Genomic DNA, 19,125 nt, shown 5'->3' with positions numbered 1-19,125 from the left:
AATACTTAATGGACAGCCACACATCTGAACTATTCTCCAACTTCCCCTCTATTCTAGCTAAACATCTCCTTCTCCACAACCTCCAAACTACTAAATAAGGAATCAAACACATCAATGATCCCAATTGAGAAAATACGGAAGCCCTATTAAACCACATTTGGACTCTTTCTTTCCAACTTTGTTGTCTAAGGAAAAGAACACCAACCTCCACCAAAACCTTCCTCCAAACCTCAGTAGCAAAATCTCCCCTATTTAACACATGCTATATATCTTCTGGCTACCTCATCTCACAACAATTACACGCCGAAGCCATCGAAACCCCCACCCTTCTCACCTTTCCATCAACACTTAAACACCTAAAAGCGGCCTTCCACATGCAGATAGCAATTTTCTTTGGTAACCATTTATTCCAAACCCATTTTGCCCACTCAAACTTTGGAGCTCTAATTCTAATAACATCCCAAGCAGACTTTGTATTAAAACAACCATCCTTTTCCGGGAACCAAAGTAGTATGTCCGAAGAATTTATAAGATTTCTCACCTTTTCCATCACTTCTTCCGCTTTATTAAACCCCATAATTCTCTGCAAATTTTCCACATCCCACACATTATTGATAATCAAGTCTTTTAATTTGATATGAAAATGTGCACCATCTAGACACTCTACAACTAAAGGTCCCGAATTTAGAAACTTATCATACCACAAATTTATATCTCCTTCTCTAACCTTCCACTTAAATTTACTTAAAAGTTCAGGCATACCCTGCAGAACTTTCTTCCAAAAGGAAGAATCTGATTCATGAGGTCTGCAAAGAGCAATGTGTCCTCCCTTCACATATTTAGTTCTAAAAAATCTAGCCCATAAAGAATTTTGATACTTATATATATATCCACAATCCTCAAATTTCTTAATTTAATTAATTTTCTTAATAATAGTTAATTAATTAATAATAAGATTTTTTTTAATTAATACTTTTTTTATTTTTTTTATTTTTTATTTTTTGGGTCATTAGAATTTCAATACGTCTCGCGGGGTCAAATTCACAAATTTGTGGATTTGTTTTTCTTTTTTTCAAATGAAATTAAAAGACTCAATCGACACAATGAAAGGTAATTCATATTTTATTTCATATCCTTTCTCAATTTTCAGGATTTGAACAAGCTTCCAATATAGAAGTTTCAAATTTTAACTCCTGGCTTCCTAAAAGCATTAAACCTTACCCTATGTTCGAGGAGACTTTGGATTTTGAGTTTTATTGGATTTGGATAAGAATGTGTTATGAAATTATATTAAAATTTATCCAAATCCACTCAAATCTAAATTTAATATCCGAAATCCATGCTTCCGAACACTATCTTAATGTTTAGTAATTCCTCACTTCAACTTTTGAACATAATGTCAAACAAAATTATACCTAAACATGAAATTTAAATTGTACAGATTTGAATATACAAGACCCGGTATAAAATTGTATTAATTTTCTACAAACCTACATAAATCCAAATGCATGCCCCGGAAATCAATCATGCTTCCAAATACTATTAAATTTTATCTAAATTTACATATATTCAAATATAAAAAAAAAAATTCACGCGTACAAACATAACTAATTTAAAAGTTTTTAGGGTCATTCTTCTTGTGCCATTTCACAAAGCAACGAAAGGGGATGACAAAGAAAATTAAACAGAAAACTCATGTATTCATTGAAATATTCTAAGATTTTCTTACATTCGAACTATCGGATGCCTCCAAAGAGACAACATTAATATTATACTTCAAAGAAACTAATCATGATTGCCAAAATGGCCTATTTTCTTTTATTATATATCTTTCTTATGGAATTGGATGCACAACTACCTTCCCAATGGCTCGGCCTGTCTCAATGTAAGAGAAAGCTTCGACAAGCTGCGAGAATGGGAATGGCCCCTTGGGATCAACCACTGGCTTCACCTTCCCATTCTCCAAAAATGGGTTCAGTTTATTCAACACAGCGCCATTGGAGGTCACCACAAATCTGAAGCCAGGGGCAGTGACTGCTCCCGTCAGCGCCACCACGCTGCCCCCTTCTTTTACCACCTTCACTGCCCTGTCACACTGCCCTGTCATTTTGAAACCAAAACTCATGATTCATCAAAACTATCCATGGATCAAATGAATAAATAAATAAATAAAACACACACAGGCGCGCAGATGTTCGATTCAAGTACTCAGCATAAAATCTTATTACCAACTGTATCATAAACAACATCGAATTTTTCGGGCAGATCTTCGAAGCTCTCCTTAGTGTAGTCAATAGCTAAGTCAGCACCCAAGCTCTTCAACAGATCTAATTTTCCAGTGCTTGATGTGGCTGCAACTCTAGATGCACCAAATACTTGTTTTGCCAGCTGCCTCAAACAGAAAAGAAAATGAATGAAGAAAGTGTTAAGTTATTGTTGTTGGATAGTCTTGAAGAGAGGCTTGTGTAATGAACAGACAGCGGGAGATATATCGCTTCCCTGTTCCAATCCAGCCTCCTATGTTTGTAAGTTGATTAACTGACATGCCAATTCAAGATGAGGGAAACTGAGTGCAGGAAGTTGATAAGTTAAAATTAAAAACAGCAAGGGAACACAACAGTGCTGAATGAGGGGAACTGAGCGCAGGAAGTTGATGAGTTAAAATTAAAAACAGCAAGGGAACACAACAGTGCTGAATGAGGGGGTATGAGGGTGCATATGGTCGCTCTGCTGCATTTCTATTTCATTAGCTACATGTTTGATACATTAAAATGGAATGGAATCAAATTAGTAACTTAATTCATCAACTTCTCTACTCAATTTCTCATTCCATTCTATTCTTACCCATTCCGCGAACAGAACATGAGATAGGAGTTTAATTTCCTTCAACTATTATTAACATTGTCTTGTGTCTTTTGGCTGAAACCTTTCGATAAAACACTATGATGAGTTTGAAAATTGAAACAAAAAAATGAGGAATCAGAGCTGACTCAGCTCAATTTTGCACAATGGGTAGCTATATTATATATCTGCTTCAATCTTATAACCAAAGTACCAAACCACCCTTTCCATAGTTTGCAAGGGAGTTTATGCTATGTGTAATGATAAGTGCCAATCATTTTTAACAAATATGTAGCTAAACAAATAACTTGCAGTTAACAGTTATGGGCTGAATCTGCGATGACAATTCAATAGTTAATTGCAAGTGACAGGTGGCAGATTTCTGTCAAGCTTCTTGGGTTAGTTAGGAGATGTATGTGGTATATAATGTTGGTTGTTTGTTAAAATCCATTATGGTGATGAATTATTCCTGGCAATAGAAAGATCAAAGAAAGAGATTGAAAGCGAAAGAAAACAGCAAGAGCAGAGTTCTTGAAACTGAGAGAAGTTGTGACTGTGGGGTGGTATGCTTGTAATCTCAAAACTGATTGGATTCTTCAATAAAGGTTCTTCCATCTGGTTCTCATCATGGATGTAGGCCACATTGGCTGAACCACGTAAATATGTGTTTTCTTCTTTTAATTCTTTCAAACAGTTAATTCCTTTTCTTTGTTTATTGCAAGATTTACTTCAATTTGGCATCAGTTCTGGCTTTACATAACAGATCTGAGTTTTTAACAATTGGTATCAGAGCCTAATCACGATGGGGACAGCCAAATATGATGTAGAGAAGTTCATGGGGAAAAATGATTTTGGTTTGTGGAGGCTAAAGATACGAGCTTTTTTGGTGCAACAGGGTCTTCAGGATGCACTTCTTGGTGAAAAGAACATGCCCAGTTCTCTTTCTGACAAGGAGAAGGCTAAGATATTGCAAAAGGCTCATAGTGCCATCATACTTTCTCTTGGTGATAAAGTACTGAGAGAAGTGGCTAAAGAGAAGTCAGCAGCAGCACTTTGGCTCAAGCTTGAAAGCCTGTACATGACAAAGTCCTTGGCCACTCGACTGTACAAGAAAACCCAGCTCTACACCTTCAAAATGGCTCAAGGTACGTCTGTGGATGATTATCTTGATGAGTTTCACAAGATAATCTTGGATCTTGAAAACATAGACATAACAATAAGTGATGAGGATCAAGCCATTTTTCTGTTGAGTTCTTTAGACACCTCCTATGCTAACCTAAAAGAAACCATGATGTATGGTAAAGAGAGCTTGACTTTAGAAGAAGTCCAATCAGTTCTACATTCTAGAGAGTTACAAAATAGGGGGGAGTCAAAGAATAAAGTTGGAGAGGGTTTGAATGTAAGAGGTAGAACAGAAAAACATGAAAACAATAACAAGAATAACAAAGGGAGGTCAAAGTCCAAAGGAAAAAGGTTAAAGTGCTTTAACTGTCATAAGGAGGGACATCTTAAGAGAAATTGTCCTGAAAAGAAGCAGCATGTGGGGAAGAAACCAATTGATGAAGGTGATGCAGCAGTTGTATTGGATGGGTATGACAGTGCCGAGGTATTAAATGTGTCTGATATTGATTCAGGAAAGGAATGGATACTAGACTCAGACTGCTCGTTTCATATGTGTCCAACAAAGTCCTGCTTTTAAACTTTTAAAGAAACTGATGGGGGAAATGTCCTACTTGGCAACAACAAGTCTTGTAAAGTACTTGGCATCAGGTCAGTAAGAATAAGGATGTTCGATGGTGTGGATAGGCTGCTCCAAGAAGTCAGGTACATACCTGAACTTAAAAGGAATCTTATCTCCCTAGCTGTGCTTACTAAATCTGGCTATACCTTCAAGTCAGTTTCTGAGGCTTTGAAGGTAGCTAAGGGATCAAAGACTATGATGAAAGGAATGGTAAAGAATGGACTGTATACTCTCATTGGGAGAACTGTTATTGGAGAAGCAACACCTGTTAAAAATGTTATTGATGATGCTGTCAAGCTATGGCATATGAGACTCGAGCATATCAATCAAAGGGGAATCCTAGAACTGGAAAAACAAGGCCTGCTGGGTACGGAAAAGTTGACTGAGTCACCTTTCTATGAGCATTGCATTTATGGAAAAGCAACCAGAGTTAGTTTTGGGAATGCTAATCATAAAACTCAGCAGACCTTGGACTATATTCATTCAGACTTGTGGGGGCCCACAAGGGTAACATTTCATGGAGGAGCTAACTACTTCCTAACTCTAATTGATGACTTCTCAAGGAAGGTGTGGATCTACTTCCTTAAGAATAAGAGTGACTCCGTTGGGCAGGAAAGTAAAGACACTAAGAACTGATATTGGCTTGGAATATTTGTCCAATGAATTCAACAAGTTTTGTCAGGAAGAGGGTATAGCTAGGCACAGAACAGTAAAGCACATACCTCAGCAAAATGGGTTGGCTGAACGTATGAATAGAACCATTTTGGAGAGGCTTAGGTGTATGCTATCTAACTCGGGTCTGTCAAAATATTTTTGGCCAGAGGCTGCTAATACAGCAGTATACCTAATCAATAGCAGCCCTTCTTCTACTATAGGGTTCAAAGCTCCATGGGAATTATGGTCAGGAAAACCAGCTGAGTATGGCCATTTGTGAGTGTTTGGTTGTGTGGCCTATGTTCACTCAAAAACAGACAAGTTAGATCCTAGAGCTATAAAGTGTATATTTGTGGGATACCCTAGAGGTGTGAAGGGATACAAACTATGGATTGATGGTCCAGGTAAAAAGCAGTGTTTGATTAGCCGAGATGTTACTTTTAATGAGTTTCAAATGGCTGGAAATCAAACAGAAAGCAAGCAAGATCATAACAAAGACTCAGGCTTGGACAGATTGCAGCTTGAGGTGGAGCAGTCAGAGAAATCTCTGCAACATCAGGTTGAGCAAACTAATGTAGTAGGGGAAGCAAGGCAAGAAGTGACAGAAGAGCAAACAAGCTCAGAAAGTCAGAATCTCCAAGCAGGTGGAGCTGATTCCTATGTTCTGGTAAGAAATAGACAGAGAAGGAACATTAAAGCACCACAGAGATATGGGCAAGCTGAACTCACTGCTTTTGCTCTGTCAGTTGCTGAAGAAATAATTGACATGGAGCCAAGAACTTATCAAGAAGCAATCAATAGCAAGGAGGCAGACAAATAGATCCTAGTTATGCAAGAGGAGTTGGAATCCTTGAAAAAAAACCATACCTAGCAGCTGGTTCCTAAACCAGAAAAACAGAAGCTAGTTGGATCCAAGTGGATCTACAAGAAGAAAGAAGGCATTCTAGGGGTTGAGGATCCGAGGTACAAGGCTAGATTAGTAGCAAAGGGCTTTACTCAAATGAAAGGAATAGATTATAATGAAAATTTCTCCCCGGTAGTTAAGCACAGTTCCATTAGACTTCTACTTGCTTTTGTTGCTAAACAAGACTTGGAGTTGGAACAATTAGATGTCAAAACAGCTTTTCGACATGGAGAACTTGAAGAAGTCATTTACATGCAGCCTCTTGAAGGAATTGTGGATGAAACCAACACTAATGAGGTATGTCTCCTAAATAAATCACTGTATAGACTTAAGCAGTCACCTAGGCAGTGGTATAAAAGGTTTGATGTCCACATGGTTAAAATTGGTTTCAAGAGAAGTAGCTATGATAGTTGTGTTTATTTTAAGCAAGATGAAGGGGAAATGGTCTACCAACTTCTGTATGTAGATGACATGCTTATTGCTTGTAAAGATAGAAGAACGATTGAACAAGTCAAAGGCATGTTAAAGTCAAAATTTGAAATGAAAGAACTCGACCCTGCACAGAAAATTCTAGGAATGGAGATTGAGAGGGATAGAAGTAAGAAGCTACTGTTTTTATCTCAAAAGTCCTATATCACTAAAGTTCTTAGTAGATTTGGCATGGATCAGTTGAAGATGGTTAAAACTTCCATGGGACAGCACTTCAAACTGTCAATCACACAAGCACCCGAGACAGAAGGAGATAAGGAATTTATGACAAAAATTCCATATGCTAGCATGGTGGGAAGCATCATGTATGCAATGGTTTGTTCTAGACCAGACTTGGCCTATGCAGTAAGTGTGGTCAGTAGGTTTATGAGCAATCCAGGCAAGCCACATTGGCATGCTATCAAATGGGTGTTTCAATACCTTAGTAGTACTAAGTGTTTGGGACTGAGATATGAAGGGAATGAGAAGCATGGTAGGGAGATTCAAGGCTTTGTAGACTCTGATTATGCAAGAAATGTCAACACAAGGAAGTCACTTACTGGGTTTGTATTTACTGCATTTGGAGGAGCTGTGAGTTGGAAAGCAACTCCCCAATCCATAGTTGCTTTATCTACTACTGAAGCAAAATACATTGCAATGACAGAGGCTATTAAGGAAGTAATATGGCTGAGGGGAATATCTCATGAACTAGGTATGTGCCAAGGGAATATCACTATCCATTGTGATAACCAAAGCACAATTCACCTTGCTAAGAATCAAGTGTTCCATGAGAGGTCAAAGCACATTGACATTCGGCTTCATTTTGTAAGGGACATAATAGCAGCTTGAGAAATTGAGGTGAAGGTTCCAACTAAGGAAAATCCATCTGATATGATGACCAAGCCATTGCCAGCATCTAAGTTCAGACATTGTCTAGACTTGATAAATTTGAGGAGCTGCTGAGCCTCATGAAGAGGCAAGTGAGACCAGTTGAGAGAAGGAGAACAATGTGAAGGTTTAAAACGTTGTCAAGGTGGAGATTTGTAATGATAAGTGCCAATCCTTTTTAACACACATGTGGCTAAACAAATAACTTGCAGTTGACAATTATAGACTGAATCTGGGATGACAATTCAGCAGTTAATTGCAGGTGACAGGTGGCAGATTTCTATTAAGCTTCTTGGGTTAGTTAGGAGATGTATGTCGTATATAATGTTGGTTGTTTGTTAAAATCCATTACGGTGATGAATTATTCCTGGCAATAGAAAGATCAGAGAAAGAGATTAAAAGCGAAAGAAAACACCAAGAGCAGAGTTCTTCTTGAAATTGAGAGAAGTTGTGACTGTGAGGTGGTATGTTTGTAATCTCAAAACTGATTGGATTCTTCAGTAAAGGTTCTTCCGTCTGGTTCTCACTGTGGCTGTAGGCCACATTGGCTGAACCACGTAAATATGTGTTTTCTTCTTTTAATTCTTTCAAATAGTTAATTCCTTTTCTTTGTTTATTCAATTCAGCAAGATTTACTTCAATTTGGCATTAGTTCTGGTTTTACATAACAGATATGAGTTTTTAACACTATGCAAAACAACTAAGAATCAATGGCAACCTCTGTCAGTGTGGAGTTTATTATTTACAAGATAACAAATAGGATTGGGCAAAACAATTATTTGAATTGGAAGAGAAAACTCTATCACCATAAGAAAAACATACCTGAATCACAAGGGTTCCAACTCCCCCGGCGCCGCCCAAAACAAGGATAGATTTGCCAGTAGAGAACCCAGACCTTTCAAGACCTTCATAGGCAGTCTCAATGGCAAGAGGAAGGCTAGCAGCCTGAGCAAAATCCAAATTCTTGGGCTTAAGAGCTAGTAGTTTTTCCTCAACAGCAGTGTATTCAGCCAAAGAGCCAGACTGTTTAGGCCCATCCAAGGCTTTCTCACTGATGTCCCCATATACTTCATCTCCTTCCTTGAGGCCCTTTACTTGGCTCCCAGTCTTTACCACCACCCCCGCAACATCGTAGCCCGGAACAGTCTACCAAGAAATTAACATACTCAACTCAGATTTCATCAACAAATCCTGAAAATGTTGTGAATTCAACTTGCACAATATGTCTGTGCGAGCGTGTGTGTGAGAGAGAAAGAGAGAGAGAGAGAGAGAGAAGGTCTATCAGCCTAATCCCTTCCACTCAAAGACACTAACATTTACACTTCTAGTCATCTAGGGTGCTGAAAAACATCTCATTTGTATTTGTTTGCAGAAACACTGAATTTTCAACATTTTATTTATTTTACATGTCTAATGTGAAGTTGCAACATATTGCTTCATCCCCATTTCATTGAATTGAAATCTCTTTTCTATAACAACAACTATCAAACTTTTCATCTTTTTTCCAATTTTAATTTTACAATTTCATATTGCTTGAGCTCGCTGTATTGCACTTAGATGTAGAAAATAAGAACCATTTTTGTCCTTTGACTCCTTCCATTCAGCCAGCCTAAGTAAAATTTTCAAACTTCAACCCCAACAAACCCACCAATTACAATCCAAATATATCAGAACCCTATAAGCCCGGAACTTAATTTTTCTTGTTGAGACTAAAGATGGTGACAAAAAGAAAATTGCTCCAGTCGCATGCATTTACACTGCCCTTTTTTCATTTCTCTCCTTTTTTACACTTTCCCAGCAACCAAACATGAAATCAGGGGCAGAAAAAGTGTTACCGGAAGGGGTGAATCAGTGGCCTTGAACTTGCCCTGCCTCCTCTTGAAATCAACAGGGTTAAGTGCCGCGGCAACGACCTTAATCAGAACCTGGTCGTCCCTCACTTCCGGAACCGACGCCTTCGACTCAAATTTCAGAACGTCGACGCCTCCGTACTCACCGTAGACCCAAGCCTTCATTTCGGCCTGCACGGAAGAAGCGGCCGAGGTTACGGCGGAGGCAGGGGCGGCTTGGGAATTAGCAGATATTCTCGTTCTCATCAGGGGCAGAGGAGAAAAAAGGCGTGTTTGAACAGGGGAGCCTTTGATGGGTCTAAGTAACGTAGGGAGGGAAGCGGAAGAGTGTTTCGGCGGAAATGGAGGTGTTGGGGAAGAAGTGCAGTGGCCGCCGGCGGGGAGATGGAGGGCGGCGACTGAGCTGGGGGATGTGGAGATAAGGAAAGCATCCATTTCTTGCAACTGTCTCTCCAGTGTCCTAACCGCCTTATCTTCTCCTGCTTGCTTTTTGGTTTGCAGGAGTTGAAAAGCAACGTGGAATTCAGTTACTGGAGCATCATGGTTTCATTGTATCTATAATTATTATTATTATTTTTTTTTTTTTTTTTTGTGAATTTGAACACCAATAGTCTACATAACTTTTTATTAAAATTAAAATAAAATGACTGAGTGAAGTTAAAATACAATTAAAATAAAATATCAATAAACTTTCTTTTTTTAAAATAATAAATTTCATTTTAAAATATTTTCTTTTTTACAAATTTTTAATTGTCATGTACACTAAAATTGTTCTTATAGCATTAAATAATGAGTTTTAAATATATGAATTAAGTATTATATTATAATAGTTTTATTCATTAATCTGCATTATTTTTGTTTTTTTCATTATTTTAATCATGTGTTTTAAAATTTTTTATTCAAATATAAAAATGAGCATTATTCAATCAAGTTTTAAATTTGCTTTAATGTTAGAAATATTAATTGGTTTTTAGTTTTTCATTTTTTGTTTTCATTTTTGTAAATTTTTATAATGATACCGAACAACACCTTAGTTGATGTTGATCATTGTAGTTAAGACGTCATTACAAGAAAGGGTAAAAATTTAATTGTTAACTAATGTCAATAAAAATCACACATCTTAAGGTTTTTTTGATTATTATCAATAATTTAAACATTGTCGTATTCAGAAAACTTAAAAAGTGACTTTAGATTTTGTCTTATAAAATTAGAAATTTGTCATTTAGTGGTAACAATACTAATTGTTGTACTATAAACATAACACAATGCAATATTACGTTAAGAATAAAAGATTTACTAATATTTTGAACACATTAAAATTAGTTTTTGTTAAAGAATGTAGTATCATATTTGTAAGCGTTAGAAAAGTTGAAATAATATCAAAGTTATTTCATTTGCTTTATCTTATAAATTGTGGCTCAAGTACTGAATGGATAGCATACACAAAGGGAAAACATGAATGGAATCAAGTAGCAGCTGGGGAAACCGTCGACAGTAAGGCTCTAACCGTTGACGGTTTATAGTAGGATTTCAGACAAAATGTATTATGTCTGAAACCGTCAATGATTTGGCTCGGAACACCCAGCGTAGATTTCAAATTTTGAATGAGAAACGTTGGTATGACTATATATATGCCATTTATGATGAATTTTGAGTATGATGGTTATAAAAGTTAAGAGAATTGTATTATTATTATAATTTGTATAAGAAGATAGTGAATCCTTGCCGTTTGCTCCTGTGGATGTAGATATTGCCGAACCACATAATTCCTTTTGTCATTGTGATTGGTCTTACTTTTATTTACTTGTTGTGGTTGTGGATTGTTCTGTATATTCACCATTAATGTGTTGCATTGTGTGTTTGATTCTTTACATATAAATATATATTCCGTTGTGCATATTTGGGGGTTTTACACAACACTTTATATCTACACTTTTGAAAAAACAACAATAACAAATTTGTAGCTTGAGAGACTCTTCAACGACTAGCTAATGCACATGTGTTGCACGTGAAGAAAAATATATTTTATGTATCTAGAAATAGTTTGATTTTTAAAAAAAATCAAATTTGAGCGTAGAGATAAAATTTTCCTCAATTTGATATATTAATAAATGTACATTTAACTTTTAAAATATTTTATGAAATTAACTTGTCCAACATAAATATATAACACGAGGAAAAAATAAATTTTAAATTGGCATTAAATATTTTGTTCAATTGTAGAGATGAGTATTATCCTTTATCATACATATCAAGTTTGTGAAGTAATTTTTTTTTTTTTATGGCTACCTTATTAGGTGGAATTTTTTGAATAAATTTTATATTGTCCTTTGTAGAGACGATTTCAAATTTATAATCTAGGAAAAGAAAAACCCCTAGTGATTAAAAAATAATACTATATATTACTAATCAAGAATTACCTAAATATTTAAATAATTAACTTGAAAATCCCCTATTGAGCAAGAAAAAACTAGTTAAAGAATTAACTTGAAAATCCCCCATTTGATAAGAAAAAACTTTGAAATAACATTTAATCAATTGAGAAATATAAATTTTAATTTTAATAAATTTGACTCTAAAATAAAGTTTTTCTTCACAAGTTATATGCTCACATACTCTCCAAGTTATTATACAATACTCAGTTCAAATGGAGGTGTTACCCCCACCATACATCAAAATTAGATAAAATACAAAATTAAAAAATGAGTTAAAGTAACAATTTTGGGCCAAAATAATATTTTACTTTAAAATATATATATATATATATATATATATATATATATAGTTTATCTATTATTAGTGTACTATGCAATAATATAATAATAATAATAATAAAAATAACTAGACCTTTTAAATCCGATTTTCCTAATCTTCTGAACATTACAACATTTGCATAAATAAATTTAAAGTGCCAAGCCAATCTAAAAAAAAATGTCACCAAAACTAGTTATAGATTCATGTGATGCATTTGAAAATAGCATATGAAGAAAATAAAAAAATAAAAAGTAAAGTAGTCTCACCCTACAACAAAATAACAGAAAATGAAAAAAAAGATTTAATATTCAGAATCAAATATATATAATGAAGTATTTTGGATTCTATTCTAATCCAAGAAAAAATCATTGACAATTAACTTACCGCCATAAATATGATAATATTTGAGATTATAGAAAATAAAAAGATAATCAAGAAAATTTTAATGTATCTCCCAAATATTTTATGAATTTAAAAGAAAAATCCTCTACTTAATTTTAGTTTGTAAAAAACACATTTCACATAAAAAGGTTGCAACACAAAATCACAAAATCACCCAATCTTACAATAGTTTAAAGTAAACCAAAATCAACTAATTTGACAATGAGTAAAAAAAACTATGCTGTGAAACGTGCGACGGTTATGATGAATAGTACGGAAAAACTGTAGAGACCCGAAAAAATGATAATAATAATAAAAATAATACAGAAAAAGGGGAAATCGGTTTGGTGTAGGACCAAACCGTCGACGATTTGGTGAGCTCAGAGAAAACTATCGACGATTTTGAGTTACAGAGACCCAGTAAGGAAAAAACAGTAAAAATCAGTTTGGTTAAAAACCAAACTGTCGACGGTTTCGTCTAGGTAGCAGCTTATATATAAAGGGTTTAAGCTCATTTTTGTAGGAAAATTAAAATTCCTCTCTCTCTCTCTCTCTCTCTCTCTCTCTCTCTCTCTCTCTCTCTCTCTCTCTCTCTCCAGTCTTCAGCCGAATTCACGATCAGACGTCATTTCTAAGGCCTAGGAGCAATCCTCATCATTTTAATCGGAGCGGATTTGAGTTTTGAGGATTCTAGGCACCACTCAAAAGTTAAGGTAAGGAGACTAAAAATTATATTAGTTGTTTTAGAGATGAACCAATTAAACTAAAGTATATGAATACAAGGTTTTGTACTCCAAACGCTACAGGCATTGTCTTAGGATCCTTGTAGGCATATCTTCAATAATCAGGTAAGGGGAATAGATTATGTCGGTCATTTTCAATAATTTAACCTATAACGACCTGTTTAATTTACTACATAATTAATCACATTAAATACCCTGATACTGTTAACATAAAGCATAACAAAGTCAACCCGAACCCGTGGGTAACGAGGACACACCTATTATACATAGCGAAAACTTAAGTAGCAGTAAATATAAATTTCATTCACCCAACCATAGAACGATATACCAGAGTTACTTACATACCATCATAATACTGTATATACAATCCTCAAAACATTAAAGATAAAACTAGGATTTAACACCAAAAACCAACTGATCCTAGCTCAAAAACTCACCCTCCTAACGGGGTAATGAAAACAACCTCTAATGGCGGCCACAGTCCGCCTGTCTTTTCGGATTCCCTGAAATAGTTTTAGCTGGGGTGAGACACCTCTCAATAAGGGAAATAAACTAAATACAGTTGTGTGGCAATATGAATATTTGCGTACTATAATAAATATACAATACATATCACATGCTTGAAAACACTGATAATATCATAACTGAATAAACATACAATTTCATAGTTGTACTAAATCATACTATATCTCACTATTCATAAAATCGTCTGATATAGCTAGTAGTTCTGAAATTTACCCAAGATGAATAGCTAGCTGATGTCATGTATTACCCCCCATGACGGGTTGTGCAGCCCGAAGGTGGGACCGGACAATAGCTAGCCGACCATTGCCGAATCAAAAATGTCTAAAAGTACGATGGGCCGCCACACCCTGGTCCGGACTGTCAGGTAGACATTTACAACTCTACATTGAAAGTCACATGTACTATCCATCTCCCACCCCCCTCTACTAGCAAAGGCAGTTAACACAAGTCTAAACTGAACTAAACTGTATAGCTATGGTACCGTGCTCCTGATAACTGATATGAACTATCATCCGAATTCTGATAACATATAGTACATGATAATATATTGTTTTAATATAAAAAGATTGATAGCATTTTCTGAATTCTGTTATAACATAAATAATCATGGCTTTTCGCCAGATACATATATATAACTGCGGCCTTACGCTGAAAAAATGTATAACTGCGGCCTTGTACCAGCTATCAATCATGGCCTTATGCCGAACATATCATACATACTGATCTGAATAAATGTACTGTTTATCATATATTCTGAAATCACAGTTTACTGTATTATCATGTTATTCTTGAAAATAATTGCAAACATGTTTTTTCTGTAAATCTAACTTAACATAATATAATATGCATGACATAATATTCATGCCACACATATTGAATAAAACATGAATTATGTTCTGAAATCACATTTCCTAACATTTTATACTATATATATATATATATATATATATATATATATATATATATATATTCCTGTGTAATAACAATATTTTCCTAAATGTACATTTTCCAAATATATTCATACATAATACATGCTTTCTGAAAATTAGTCTGCTATTAAATAATAATAATTTTCATGAAAAATTACTGTTTTAGTTTACTCCCTTACTTAACTACTGGAAAGCCCCTAAAATGACTAGTCTTGCACCCGCAGGGTTTCCAGCTCAACACCCTAAAAATAATATTTCCCTAAACAAAACTTTAGTATTTCTTCGAATACTACCTTTTCTACAATTGTAGGAAAGTCAAATACTCAACATAAAGTCTTATCCTAAACTTGGAATGGAGTCCAACTTAGCCCCACCAACGATCTACTCTGGCAGACTTGAAGAGAACTTCCCCAAGAGTAGCGTGGCGGCTTTGGATCGTCGATCCAGTGAAGATCGGACCCATAATCTTAGAGAGAAGGCAGAGGGGACAAACAAGAGAGAGAAAATCTGCTTTTCTTAATAAATCTACGCTGAAATCCGAGTTTAGGGTTGTTTATACACTTGCCCTCGTCGACGAGACACATCACTTCATCGACGAAGACATGAAGGGAGTTTGTCGATGTACGCTTATTCCTCGTCAACGAAATTCAGAGCTGAAAATAGTCCCTCAGTAACTTCTCGTCGACGAGATGCGTGTCCCCATCGAAGATCCCATCAAGCGTGTTCGTCAACGAACACAGCACATTCATCGACGAGACCCCTATTGAATTCCAATTACAATTTCTTTTTCTTCCTCCTCCTATTATTTAATTAATATAATTTATCGGGCCTCTACATAACTGCTTAAATTATATTATTCGATTACAAGAATAGTATATATAATTTTCTGGGTATTCAGGCACATGGAAATGATAGATTTTGAAATGTATTATATGTATGTTTTAGGAAAAACCTAGTATTTGAATTTGGGCAAACCCTAGGAAAGTTTATATCGATATTTTCAATAGAATAAAATAGTTTTTCAGGTAGATTATTATATAATGAAATATTTAGTCAAATTGTGTGACATGAGTAATGAAATTATGATAGAGTTATTTTAGAATTTTGATATGATAAATTTATACAAAAATAATAATATGACTGATTTATACATGATTTATGAAATTACAGATTTATTTTCAGAATTCATGGTATGACAAAATTTATAAAAAATTCATGATACGACAGAATTATGTAGAAACATGACGTGACAAATTTATGCAGAGTTATGAAATGACGACTTTAAGCCAAGTTATGATATGTTATGCTGGTTTTATACCGAGACAATTATGATATGACGGTTTTATACGGATTTTGATTTGACAGAGATGATGTGACAATGAAAACATGATTTACACAGATATATGAAATAATAAGTATAAAATGAGTTCACGATAAAAGTTATATTATAAATTGTACTATATGATAACAAAACCCTTGATTACGCGTCAAAGTTGCATAATTAGGCGTTTAAATTCATGCATTAAAGATTATAATTTTAATTAAATGCCTGATTATGTTCAATATTTTAACATTAAGCTCATTCGATAACATTGAGATAATTATCCTATTTTGCCGTAAATGTATGAATATTTATGTTTAATCATTGTAGGATAATTTCCGGAAATCAAACCACGCATATGAGGAAAGCTCGAAATTGGAACACGTGAGCATGCGAGGAATTATTTACTTGAGGTTGTGTACGTGAGTCATGTGCGTGTGTGAAGGAGTCGGGTGCCATGCATGTAAAATCTACGTGGACTTGCATGAAGTCGTGTACACAAAAAGGAACCATGTAAAGAAGCCATGCAAACCAAACAAGAGGTCCAATACACAGGCCTTGAAACAAAATGGTAGCTAGGTTTTTAATTAAAATGTGAAAGTTGGGCTTAACCAAAGTGGTCATGTGTAAAGACCCGAAGAAATTACAATGATTAAATAATAAAATAGGGAGAAAAAGGGAATTGAAACGCGTTCGTCGACGAAGTGGCTTATTGGGATTGTCGACGGGGACACGTGTCTCGTCGACGAGAAGATACCGAGAGGTTATTTTTTTCAGCTCTAAATTTCATCGACGAGAAATAAGCGTTCGTCGACAAACTCCCTTCTTAGTCTCGTCGACGAAGTGTTGTGGCTCATGCAGGTGTATAAATAGCCTAAACTCAAATTTTTCTGCAGAATCTCGCGAAAATTCTTCCTCTCTCTCTCCTGTTCGCTCCTTCCCCCTTCTCTCTAAGATTTCGAGCTGGATCCTCGTCGGTTCGATGATCCGAGACCACCACGACACTCCTGAGAAAGTTCTCTTCAAGTTTGCTAAAGTAAATCATTGGTGGGACTGACTTGGATTTCATCCTAATTTCAAGGTAAGGTTTTTTATTCAATATTTGTCTTTCCTACAGTTGTAAAAAATATAATACTTGAGAAAATATTGAAGTTTTGTTCAGGAAAATATTATTTTCAGGGTGTTGAATAGGGAACCCTACAAGTGTAGGACTAGACATTATAGGGGATTTTTAGTAATGAGGTAAGGGAATAAACTAAAACAGTAATTTTTTATGAAAATTATTATCATTTATTAGCAAATTTATGTTCAGAAAGCATGTGCTATATATGTGTATTAATGAGAAAATGTATACTTGAGAAAATACTGCTATTACACAATAATGTATATTTTACTATGAAATGTCAGGAAATATGATTTCAAAATAGAATGTGTGATTTTATTTAGCATTGTGTAGCATGACTGTTATTTTATGTATAATGTATTATGTTAAGTCAATTTTACAGTTAAAACATGCATCAGTGATTTTCAAGAATAACAATATAATGCAGTACATTATGATTTCAGAATACATGATAAATAATACATTTAATCAGATCAGTATGTATGTTATGTTTGGCACAAGGCTGTGATTGATAGCCGGTGCAAGGCCATGGATTATGCATGTTTTCGGTGCAGGACCGCAGTTATGAATATATTTGGTGCAAGGTCGTATTTATTTATGTTATTACAAAAATCAGAAAATGCTAGCAATCTATTTACATTAAACAGTATATTATCATGTACTATATGTTATCAGAACCCGGATGATAGTTCAGATCAGTTTCAAGAGCATGGTGCCGTAGTTATACAGTTTAGTTCAGTTTAAACTTGTGCTAACCGCCCTTGCTAGTAGAGGGAATGGGAGATGGATAGTCGATGTGGTTTTCAGTGTAGAATTGTAGACATCCACTTAGCAATCCAGACCAGGGTGTGGCGGGCCCATCGCACTTACAGACATTTTTGACTCGGTAGTGGTCGGTCAGCTATTGTCCAGTCCCGCCTTTGGGCTGCACAACCCGTCATAGGGGGTAATACATGACATCAGCTAGTTATACATCCTGGGTAAATTTCAAAATTACTAGTTATATCAGATGACTTTATGAAAAGTGAATTATAGTATGATTTAATAGAATTATGAAACTGTATGTTTACTCAGTTATGTTATTATCGGTGTTTTCAAGCATGTGACATGTTTGTATATTTATTATAGCATGTAAATATTCATGTTGTCACACAATTGTATTTAGTTTATTTCCCTTACTGAGAGGTGTCTCACCCCAACTTAAACTATTTCAGGGAACTTAGAAAAACCGGCAGATTGAGGCCGCCGTTGAGGCAGTGATTACCACCCCCCTAGGAGGGCGAGTCATTTGAACTAGGGTCAGTAGGTTTTTGATTTTAGATCCTAGATATATCTTTTGATGATTTTGGGGATTGTATAATTATATACAGTATTATGATGGTATGTAGGTGACTCTAGTATAATATATCTTATGGTTTGGTGAATGAAATTTATATTTATTGTTACTTAGATTTCCGCTGTGTATGACGGGTGTGACCCCATTACCCACGGGTTCGGGTTGACTTTGTTATATTTTAAGTTAATGATAATTAATATGGTTGATTATGTAGTCAATTAAGCAGGTCGTTACATCATGTGTGTGCGTGAGTGGCAAGCAAATGGGCGAGACAAGCAAGGTTGGGCTTCACCCATGCACTTATGTGACCACGTGTGGGGATTAAAAAAAAAACCATGCGGGCAGCTGGGTTTAGAAGGTTGGGATGTGTGTGTTGAGTGGGCTTCAATCGTGGAGATGGGCCAAAGAAGACCATGCGCTGGGTAGTAGCCATGTGGTTTTTTTGGGGGGGGGGGGGGGCAGTTGGGTCTTCTATAAAAGGGGAAGGAGCATCTTTTGTGGAGGAATATATTATTAGGTTTTTACTTTTGCTTTAGGGTAGCTTTTAGGTAGGGTTTGAAGAGTCTTTTTTATCTTGGGGAGGCGGCAGCTGTAGCAGGGAAGCTGGGGACAAGCGCCAAAGAAAGAATAGTAGCCTACTATGTAACACCCCAAACCCTTTAATCCA

At 35.5% G+C, this 19,125-nt stretch overlaps 1 protein-coding gene across 1 annotated transcript; it reads right to left on the bottom strand.

Moving 5' to 3' along the window:
- Positions 1–1,680: 1,680 nt before the first annotated feature.
- LOC131144196 (2-methylene-furan-3-one reductase-like) lies at positions 1,681–9,869 on the bottom strand. Its single transcript, XM_058092668.1, has 4 exons — positions 9,332–9,869; positions 8,319–8,642; positions 2,229–2,388; positions 1,681–2,100 (listed from the first exon to the last, which is right to left on the bottom strand). The coding sequence occupies exons 1-4, from the start codon at positions 9,779–9,781 to the stop codon at positions 1,835–1,837; spliced, it is 1,200 nt and encodes a 399-aa protein (XP_057948651.1). The 5' UTR covers positions 9,782–9,869; the 3' UTR covers positions 1,681–1,834.
- Between the last annotated feature and the right edge of the window lie 9,256 nt (positions 9,870–19,125).

This window comes from Malania oleifera, chromosome 12 (genome assembly GCF_029873635.1).
Source record: "Malania oleifera isolate guangnan ecotype guangnan chromosome 12, ASM2987363v1, whole genome shotgun sequence".
In the NCBI taxonomy this organism is placed as follows: Eukaryota; Viridiplantae; Streptophyta; class Magnoliopsida; order Santalales; family Ximeniaceae; genus Malania; species Malania oleifera.
Note: the sequence above shows the minus strand (reverse complement) of the source record. Positions and strands in the feature narration are given on the sequence as shown.

Excerpts from the sequence above, each read along its gene's own strand:
- LOC131144196 (XM_058092668.1), bottom strand. The coding sequence starts at position 9,781 with ATGGATGCTTTCCTTATCTCCACATCCCCCAGCTCAGTCGCCGCCCTC. Across the intron at positions 2,389-8,318 it reads TTGGAACCCTTGTGATTCAG|CTGGCAAAACAAGTATTTGG; the intron begins GTATGTTTTTCT and ends TGTTTGAGGCAG. Across the intron at positions 2,101-2,228 it reads TGTTGTTTATGATACAGTTG|GGCAGTGTGACAGGGCAGTG; the intron begins GTAATAAGATTT and ends TCAAAATGACAG.